The 10478-nt window shown below is 40.0% G+C and overlaps 1 protein-coding gene across 1 annotated transcript in view; it reads right to left on the minus strand.

The window, feature by feature from the left end:
* Nucleotides 1–6599: 6599 nt before the first annotated feature.
* LOC104911311 (cytokine receptor common subunit beta-like) overlaps nt 6600–10478 on the minus strand; it is an 11681-nt gene continuing 7802 nt past the window's right edge. Inside the window, exons 9-12 of the mRNA XM_019611421.2 lie at nt 10241–10356; nt 9900–9969; nt 8262–8365; nt 6600–7980 (exon numbers count right to left, since the gene is read on the minus strand). Coding sequence (XP_019466966.1) covers nt 7257–7980; nt 8262–8365; nt 9900–9969; nt 10241–10356 — 1014 coding nt within the window. The 3' untranslated portion in view covers nt 6600–7256. The remainder of the gene's footprint in view (nt 7981–8261; nt 8366–9899; nt 9970–10240; nt 10357–10478) is intronic.

Below are 10478 nucleotides of genomic sequence, written 5' to 3' on the forward strand. Positions count from 1 at the left end.
GTATTTTTTAACCCAAAAATGAATTATATTTCAGTTGAAAGGATAGACAAGTCAAGGACTTTCACCTCCAAGACAGAACATGAGGATGAAGCCAGATGATCCTTTAGGCACAGTGTGAGTCTTGTCATATCTGTGTAGGTCATTCATAGCCTTCCTTGCACTCAATGGAAGCTCTGTCCAGCATGCTATATCACAGACAGGGCAGCAGCTAGATACCCCTGGAGAGCAGAATGGATCTAATCTGAGGATCTGATCTACACCTGCAGGACAAGATCACTTTCAAGAAGGACATCCTGACAGCTATGAGTGCTCACTGAGAGTTACCCAACAGGTATCACGTGGTTCAAAAGTAGCTGAGTATCCTAAGTAAGATGGCCTCCCTTTAGGAGAAAAAGAAAAAGATGTCCCTCATTTCCAACAAAATTAAGCAGGATCGGAAAAAGTTACAAACACGAACAAACATTTTACTATAAAAAGCACATACATGGCACATAGCATGAGGAATTCAGACATCCTCATACTCAGTGAAGAGAAACACTCAGTGGTAATTAACCATATGAACAAGAATAACAGAGAATCAGCTGGAGAGGTCCTGAAAGAAAGCTTAAACCAAGAAACTAAAAAAGCAGTCCTACACAGAAGCATTTTTCAAAATGGTCCTTGTCAAGTACACTGTGTCAGCAGAGGTTCAGTGCATGATTGATTAAACTTGCACAGAAAAGGAGATTATATTTACTAGTATCGGGCAAATTTTTTGAGGTTGATAGAGTTTATATAAGATGGTTCTACCTAATCAAAATAGAATCGGTGCAGGTGACATTTAAGATTAAAAGTGCTACGAGATAATTTTAAACTGAAAACCGAGGAAAACATGCCAAGTGTGGAAAGTAAATTGTTCAGAGTGATATATCTGTGTAGTCTGAAATCATAGAAAACCTATGACTTAAAAAAAGAAAAAATCAATAAAATAGAAGGTACTGAAAAACAAGCAAAACGAAACAAAGAAAAGCAACTAATACTCCAAGTAATGAGCGCACATCGAAATAGGCAACCAGATCAAGTCAAATGTCCAAATATTTCCATTAAAATACCTCAATTTTAAAGTAGATTAAATAGCAGAAGCACTGGGGAATGCCCATATTTGTTTTAAAATGAAAGTTTAATGATAGGAAGATGTTCACTGGAACATTAATAAAGGAAAACAGATTTCATACAAGACAAGTTGTTTCTTTTTACACATTAATGCTAAAGAACATATGGTGACAAACAGGATGTGTTGTAATACAGAATTTCAATGGCTGTGCAATTTCATTCCATGATAAAAAGAGCCGTATGTCGTTGGTGCTGTGCTATCAATCATCTGACCAAATTGAGGTGAGTGAAGTGCTAGAGACAATCAGAGAGCTTGAAGGGCAGACAATCAATAACGATGGAACAGTACAATCATGCTAGACAAGGTAAATATAATAGCGCACTGTGACACAGATTTTGTCTGCACTGGAGGACTACACCAGGATAAGACAAAGGCTTGAGCTCTGGACTGTGATCACAAGCTTCTCTCAGTTGTTAGCAAACAGTTTAATATGTCTGCTATCCATATTAATGAGCAAGTCAAGGACAATTTCCAATACACAGTGTGGAAAAGGTCCCCTCCTACTACTGGGGAAAAGAGTTTGGGTATGCGGAGGTTCCATGATTGTTCCATGTCTTCTATCCTTATGACATCTATTTCCCAGTATTGATGTAGGTACGGATTAGTCACTGCAAATAATTGCTTCTTGGAGTTATTTTATGAAAGTACATGCAAGAAAAAAAAATGATAAACTATAATTTAATCCTAAATAATAAACAAGACCCAGTACAAGTTGAAACAGCAACAACAAAATAAAGAGACAACAATAAGCCCAAAAAGCCATTTAAAGTGCCAAATGTCTGCAGCAACAAAAGAGCTGTTTAAAAGAATCATTTAAAAATTCAGAAGAGAACTTAAGCCTTCTGCAAATCCATCCATGCTATAAAGGTAGGATTTCTGTAGCCTCAATTTTTGGAAAGGATAAATGAGGCAAGACAGGTAGAGAAAAACGATAACTTATGATTTTTTTTCCAAATAAATCCTTTGGTTTAATAAAATACAAATATCTTTCCTACAAGACTTGCATAACCTATATTTGTACTCACTTGCTTTCTTATAATAAAATCTATAAACAAACTCAAAATGCAATTGCTGACCAAGTAATTACAGCAAATAATCAAAGGCTTTGGTTAGTTTCAGTACCAGAGAAAAGGAAGTACCAAATGAGATTTTTTTGAGAAGGACTCAGAGAAGAATCCAGGGAAATACTGGTTTTTGCGTAGCTGATATAGACCATAATGAAAACCAGAAGTAATAGATAGAGAGAATTAATGCTTCACAAAACTACTAGAGCTCTTGAAAGAACTCCAGGAGCTAACAGAGACTGGGTCATCTTGATGCTGTATTCTATTTAGATTTCTGAAAAGCTTTATGAATTCCCTACGAAAAATAAAAAAGGAATATTCCTTTATGTAGATTAAAGGCAGCAAAAGACAGAAAACAAGTGGTTATTTTTCACACTGAAAAAAGCTTTAAGTGAATTCCCCCATGAATTTATGTTGTTCAGCATAATAAGTGATCTGGAAAAGAGGGTAACTGAGAGGTCCGAAGTTTTAACTGGAGTACTCAAATCTAATAATGATGGAAAATGTTACTAGGTATAAGAGGGACATTAAATTCGATGTTAGTAAGTGCAGTGTAATTCACTTTACAGAAAAATAATTCTAACTACAGAACAGTATCAAAGAAGGTGTAAGAGTAGACAAACAATAATGGCACTGAGAGAGTCCAATCATCATTGACTAGCTCACTAACTTATTTCTTTAATCCTGTATTCAGTTTTTGTCCTCTCATGCCTAAATTAATACTGTAGAATACACTGAAGAAATAGAAAAGGTGCACAAGCCCAAATAATGATATCAGAAATACTGAATTAATATGAAGAGAGGGTAATCCCACCAGAATTCCTCATCTTGGGAAAAAAACAATACAAAACAAAACCCAGAGGTGGTATGAGAGAGGATTAAAGTAGCACAAACAGGAGTAAAATTGTAAATAAGAAATGATTATTCGTTATTTCTTACAAAGGAAGAAGTCTTCTCGGAAAGGCTCTAGGCCAGATGCCAGGTAAAAATATCAGGTAAGGATTTAATTATTTAGTGTGCACTCTTCTGTGCTTACTACACACTTGCTTTAAGCATCCACTGTAAGCTATGAGCAGAAACAGAATATCACACAGGATATACTTTAGCCCCACCATGTTTATCTACGTTTCTATATCACAGACTTTGCTCATTGTAAAAGAGAAGAAAATGATGTCTTCAGATGCTGAAACAGCTTCATACAAACCGTAAGAACACACGGAAATACTTCTTTACAGTAAGTGTGTCAGAGCACTGGAATGGGTTGCCCAGAGAGGTTGTGGAGTCTCCTCCTATGGAGATACTCAACACTCATCTGGATGCCTACCTGTGCAATCTACTGTAAGGTACTAACTTTGGCAGGGAGTTGGACTGAATGATCTCTTTAGATCCCTTGCACCCCCTGCAATTCTGTGGCCATGAATCCATCATGAGTCTCCAGTAATGAAAACAAACTCAAGATATCCATAGCTATCCTACAGACTTCTGAATGCAAAAGACAGATACTAGTTAAAAAGTATACTACATGACTGCAATAGATGCAGAAATACTCCACTCAAAAAGTATACATTGTGAACAAGGTTCTAGAAGACTTTGAAACAGTGATAGTGTAATGTGATGGAAAGCACAGCAAAGACAGTACAGAAGCAAGGTCCCAGGCTGCAACAAGTAGGATTTGCACAAATGCAACAGCCATGGGCACAGATATAAGGGAAAGAAGCTACTTACTTTTAGAAGGCCTCGGGTAAGCAGGGATGTCCAGCAAGATACCCTTGTCTCTCCATTACCAACCTTAAATGAGGTCTGGGAAAGGATGGATGCTGGCTCTACCCTTCTGGTCACTCAGGTGTATTGCATGCAGCTGAGCTCCACTGGGCTGGCCTTGCATTCCTACCACTGTGATACTGTACTCTGTGACAGAGACTTTGTCTGCACTGGAGGACTACACCAGGATAAGACAAAGGCTTGAGCTCTGGACTGTGATCCACAGTGGTGGATTGAACCCATCACTGGTTCAATCACTGGTTCAGGCTGCGACTTAGCATTTCTGCTACAGTTAGGAAAAAGTCAGCCAATTGTTTCAGATAGTTTTACATCTGTTGTTTTAGAGAAAGAATTTAGCCTTCAACAGTGAGAACCATACACTCCTCTATCAATGAACTGAAAAGGACATAATGAATCCGCAAAGCTTTGGACCAAAATCTGGCTTATGTTGAGCAAGTTTGTAGGGTCAGAGCCCACCTGCTTAACACCATGGGGAAATATCCATGGAGTAATACAAGGAGTTATTATGGTTGAGGCTGAAGAGTACTGGGAGCCACAAGGAAAGTGTTACAAGTGGCCAAAACAGGCGTTGAAATCATTGTGCAAGCTCTTCTCCATTTACATAAGATGATTCTGAGGGTTTCTTTTCATGGAAATTTCAGCTCTGCAGTAAGAACAGAGGGAGCACGTAGGGAGTGAGAGGAGTCAGAGATTAATCATTGGAGATGTATAGGAATAAGACTGTGTACAAATGTGTTTGACAGTGTATAAACAAGTGTATAGCAGTTGGCAGGATGGGTTGGGCTTGTTTTGCATTACACTGTAGAGATACAATTTTCTCAGAAATTATCCAGCTGCTGTTCTTTGCAGGCTTTCCATTGCTGTTTCCTTTTCTATTAAACCATTCATCCTCAATTTCCTTCTTTATGTAAAAGACAACCCCTAGACTCGCAGAAACACAGCAACTGACTTGTTCCACATGGATCATAATTAGAACTATTGAGGTCACAATATACTTAGCAGCTTAATCTCATGCAAAGTCAGGTAATATATTTCTGGCTGAGGCTTATTCTTATAAAGCAATAATAAAGTTATTACCTGAGAATAAGAAAGAGAAAATTTCTTACTGTCAAAACACAGGCAGAATCTTTGAAGTTTGAGTCAGGGAGATGTAAAAGGTTGTCTACGCTATTAATTGAGATGTCCACTTCTCCTTTTTTGGCTACCTAGGAAATACAGGAGAATCACCTCTCAAAGATACAGGGTGAGGGACTTAAACTGCTTTGTGGCAAACCTAATCACTAGAGCCTATTACAAGTGTATCCTGTGTCATCAGAATCACAGAATCATTAAGGTTGGAAAGACCACGAAGATCGTATAGCCCAACCATCATAATGCTTCCTTTCCTGAATATGAGTACCTAGCATAAGGGAAGATAGCCACAACTCCTTTTGCACAGTAACTCTAGGTTCTGAGCTGTTGATCAGGAAAGCTAAGACCTAGGACATGCAACTGTCGCAAAGCCAACAAAGCACAGAATTGCATGATTTTAGCATTCCAACTGCAACGAGGCCTCATGCAGAAAAGAATGTAAGACAAAGACAGAATTCATGGAAGCTTTGATTCTGTAACTCTGTAATAAGTGGACTTCCCTAGCACAGAATAGCCATTCTCCTGCTTCCACTGTCCATTGCATATTTTCTTTAATGATGCTTAGGTGGATATTACACAGCTAATCCTTATAGCAGAAATTCTTTCTGTACCAAGGTGATTGTTATTATTGCTGATGAAAATCACCATTCAGCTCCCCTACCTGGACAATGGCATGTTACTCTTCAAGTTCCATGCTCCTCAAGTAATTTTCACATTATTCATGCTGCTCTGTGGGATCATATTCTTGTACCTAGAAACGTCTTTGTATCTGTAAGTCCTGTCTCCAAGAGCTGTCTCTTCAAATGCCCAGTGAAGTGCAGGAGGAAAAGGCAGCGCTCAGAGTTCTGATCACAACATAAATGAACTTCGCCTATTCTTCATGATTATTAAAACTGTAGCAGTTCAAGGCCCATCAAGGTGATGCATATCGGAGATCTGAATCCAGGTACCTGATTTGCATATGAATTTGAACATCTTCTTTTAGCACCAGCCTAGATAGAGCACAACCATACAGCCTGGAAGAAACTGGCTTTCTTACACATAAAAGGCCAAAGGGACTAAAAAAACTGAAAATCATTTAAGGTGTTCCTCAATATTCTCTGTTAGTGGCTGCAACTGTATGCCATTTGCCTTCAGGAATATCAAATTGAATTTGCACTCCATGCAGATTTAAAATAGTATTTGTAAGGAATTAAATTGTGGAAAAATAGTGCATTTCTCTTCAATTTCTGAATCAGCATTGTCCCATTAAACCAGCAGGTGGAATCAGCAGGCACAAATACAGAACTCCTTCTCATTAGGTCTGTCAAATAATATGGCAAGCTCAGGAGAAAACATCCTACTTCATAAGTGGCAGCTCTGAACCTAGAGAATCTTTTCAGGCCTATTCAAATGTCTGATGTTTTTGTAAGTACAACATTCTTAACATATGAAAGAAGAGAATTGTAAGAAGAAATAATATATTTTATTAGATAAAATTATATATTTATTTGGAATGGCAAGTTTATCTTCAGATCTAAAACCAAAGCCTTTTACTAATCACAGAGTGACAGTTCTGTGCATCTATCTTGCAACACTTTCTTTACAGAAGCAGAATAAGTAAAAAAGTGGTTTCTCTTTTCCAATACAGCTTAGGAAGAAAAAAAAATAAAGAACACATCACATAGTTAAGATGAATTATAACATGCATAAACATCCAGTGAACTTAAAAGAAAATCATTTTATATTTTAACATACAGAAATGGAAAAACCCCACCAGACACAGGCTTCTGCACCTCCATACCTTTTCTCTCATCTTGTTCTCCTTTACTGGCCTGTTCCACTCCTTTTATTGTACTTAGTGAGTCCTTGGGAATTCCTCCAATAATATATATATTCAGTAATGTCTCCATGTTAAGCGGAAAAGTTCAAAAAACACCATGTCTCTCAACGTGGCAACATTTAGATTGCCTTTCATGACAAAATTGCAAAGGTCACTGAGGATGAGATCAAGCCATGGCTTTCAACACATTGCACTGGAAGGTAGAAAAAAGGAATTGTTTATTTGCTCCTAGCTTGCAGAGATCATTTTTACCAGATAGCTGCCAGCTCTTTCAACTACTCTTAGCCTTGCTATTCATTGATATTTACTCCTTTAACAGATTTTCTGTTACCCTCAAAGATTGCTGCCAGGAGAAGTAATCATCTGATTTAAGGCTTTTGAACAGCTGAATGGCCTGCTGGGTCTCCTGTGCATCACAGCGTTTCCCCCCAGCAGTGGCAAGTGGCAGGTGTGTGGTGCTGCTGGCTGACGGCAGTAACAGGCTGTCTGTGGTGATGTACTCTAAGGGCCACTGCTGAAGGAATGCCGGACAGCTAGGAGCCTCTGGAGATTTCTGCTCTTCTGTTCTCACATCTGTGCTTTTCCCACAGCTGGTGGGAAGTGGTGAAACTTCCTTCTTGTTGAGGTACTGCATCGCTTCCTTCTGCTCTGTGAGCAGGAAGGGCTGCAGAGGACCTGCTTCCGGCTGCTCTTGCCTCCGTGCAGCCTGGGGACTGGCTTTGTCTGGAAGGGTCACATACTGCAGGGACACTGCTTTCTCCTCTTTTCCCATTGGATTCAAGCTCACATCCAGGGTCTGATGCACCTCAGGCTGAGAAGACATCACTGGGCTGTACAAGTATGGGCCATTGAAAGCAAAGCAAGTGATTGCTGTCTCAGAAGTTATATTTGCATCAGCACAGTTTGTCCTTGGGCAGACAAATGGGGCATTTAAAACATGGCGTAGGTGCTGTAGGTCCAATGCAGGAGAAGAAACCTCTGTCCTTTCAGTCTGCGCTTCAGGGGACTCTGCCAAAATCTTCGTCTGCCTGAAGGAGGGACAGTTAAAAATTGCTCATGAGAACTGTATTTGTGGTAAACACAAGGCAGAAACACAAGCTTAGTAGAAAACTGGAGTAGCTATGCATATGGATAGAATGATCTGTATAGGAGAGCAAGTTACACCAAATAGCACAGAATTGTATCCCAAGCTCAGAAGTTACTGCCATGGGCTTTTAGGTGACAGAACTTTTGAGTATGGCTTCCCATGAATTAGGGAGCTCTATAAGCATGTCATTCACTGTGTGACTGCAATGTTCTCTTCATTCACCTGTCCACAACTTGAAGGAAGCTAGGCTGATCCACATTCTCCACAAGGCTGCATTTGTTGAAATCCAGCTGGCTGCTTTCATGCCTGTTTCTTAGAGGAACTTTCTGGAAAAGAAAAGAAAGTTGAGCAGACATGAGAGGTATCTTACCAGCAATAGAATCAAGACCCACACGTTGCTTATAGAGAAGGAAAACAAGTAGCATAAAGCATGTGGTAATATGATCTAGTAAAGTTGGGTATGATTTCACTGATAGAAATAGTTGTTTTCTCCGGGCAACATTTCACCATTGAAAGTCTATCATCTATATGAGGTGACGAGAGAAACAGAATTATCAGAATGTTTACAAAACAAGGGATAAGATGATTCAGGGCGAGGATGGGAGCTTTCAAAACTATTAAATTAAGGCATTGAATGCTTGTGGATGGGGAAGCAGGTTATCATATTGCAAAGGTCGTGGAGCAGATCATCTTGAGTGCAATCACACAGCACATGCAAGACAACCAGGGAATGAGGCCATGCCATCTTGGGTTCATGAAAGGCAGGTCTTCATCTCCTTCTGCAGCCAGGTGACCCGTGTAGTGGATGAGGGAAAGGCTGTGGGTGTATTCTGTCTAGCCTTTAGTAAAGCCTTTGACTCTGTCTCTCATGGTATTTTCCTGGAGAAGCTGGCAATCCACAGCTTACGTAGATGTACTCATTGCTGGGTAAGAAAGCCCGGCTGAATGGCTAGGCCTGAAGAGTAGTGGTGAATGGAGTTAAATGCAGATGATGGATTCTCCAGGAGTCAGTATTGGGCTGGCCATGTTTAATATTGTTATTGACAGTCTGGACAAGGGGATTAAGTGCCCCTCAGTAAATTTGCAAATGACACCACAGTGTGAGGAAGTGTCGATCTACCTGAGGGTAGGAAAGCTCTACAGAGGGACCTGGGCAAGCTGGATTGATGAGCTGAGGCCAATTGTATGAGCCAGGTCCTGGCACTCACTCACACAAAAATGTAGATATGTAGGTGTCCATTGGCCTCACACAAAACTTTAACTATTGTACGGGCAGGTAATTAAGACAGAATAAAGTCAACCGTTGCACAAAAACATGTTTGGAAGTGCAGTGGGAATGGAGTGAGAACACTGTAGAATTAGAAGTTCTACTCTTGCAAGGCTGAAGTGTTTTACCACCAAAATTCAGCGATGCCTATTCCACTTATTCTTTTTCCATTTTTGGAGGAAGGAGGGAAGGAGAGATACTTCACTGAACAAATGCTATCTAACCACATTCCTCTCATTCCAAGACATGTAGTAATGTTTATTCCAGAAAATCCAACCCCTCAAAATGAAAGCTCCTTAAACAGACCTACCATCGCACTATAAAACATTCTAAATAGTTATCATCTGGAGACAAAGAAAAGCAATAGATAATGAAGTTTCCAATGACACTAGATTGATTCACTCAGCTGAATTCTTAAAGGACTGAAAATTTCCTAGCTTACATACGGACTGAACTTCTCCTAGCAATAAGGAACAGACTAATTAAAGTGTACATTCCTTGAAGATTAGGTGACAAAGAGGAGCTCTTGGAATTATTGGGGTTCACAAAGAAGAAAGAAATAATGAACCTTCAAAGATACAGATGCCTCTTACCTTCAAGTAGCTCTGGATCAGCAGACTCTTGCTGGGGTTTGGAATCTTTTCCTCCCACAGCTTCTTCTGCCTGCAGCAACACAGAGTATTCAAGGTTCGTGTCTCAGTGTGGCAAGAAGAAGAGACTACACCTCATGCACCATACTGCTCTGCTTGGCCGGGGAAGCCAGCAACAAACTTGCACCGTTGTCCAGCCATGCACACGGCTGACACTGCACACCAAGGCTTCTCTTCACGTAATCACTCTCATAGCAGACAAGCAGTGCCTCACCCTTTATTCCACTTCCACGGCCAACGCGGCCAACACACAGCTAAATCGCCTCCTCACAGCACAAACTTACCTGAGTAAATACTTAAAGCTGCAATAAGCAACAACGAGCAAAGTGATGATGAGAACTGGGAGCATCAATGGGAGAACCACTGGTGAAAGAACTGAAAGAGAGAAAAAAGGAATGGGGAATCAACATCTGAGGCCCCACTTCCCGTAATAGGTTTTGCATTCAGGTCATTCTTCATGAAAGCATATCTGGGAAGCAGAAGAGAACGAATGTGTCCTGAATACCTTACTGATGACCAAAG

This window comes from Meleagris gallopavo, chromosome 1 (assembly GCF_000146605.3).
Source record: "Meleagris gallopavo isolate NT-WF06-2002-E0010 breed Aviagen turkey brand Nicholas breeding stock chromosome 1, Turkey_5.1, whole genome shotgun sequence".
Classification (NCBI taxonomy): domain Eukaryota; kingdom Metazoa; phylum Chordata; class Aves; order Galliformes; family Phasianidae; genus Meleagris; species Meleagris gallopavo.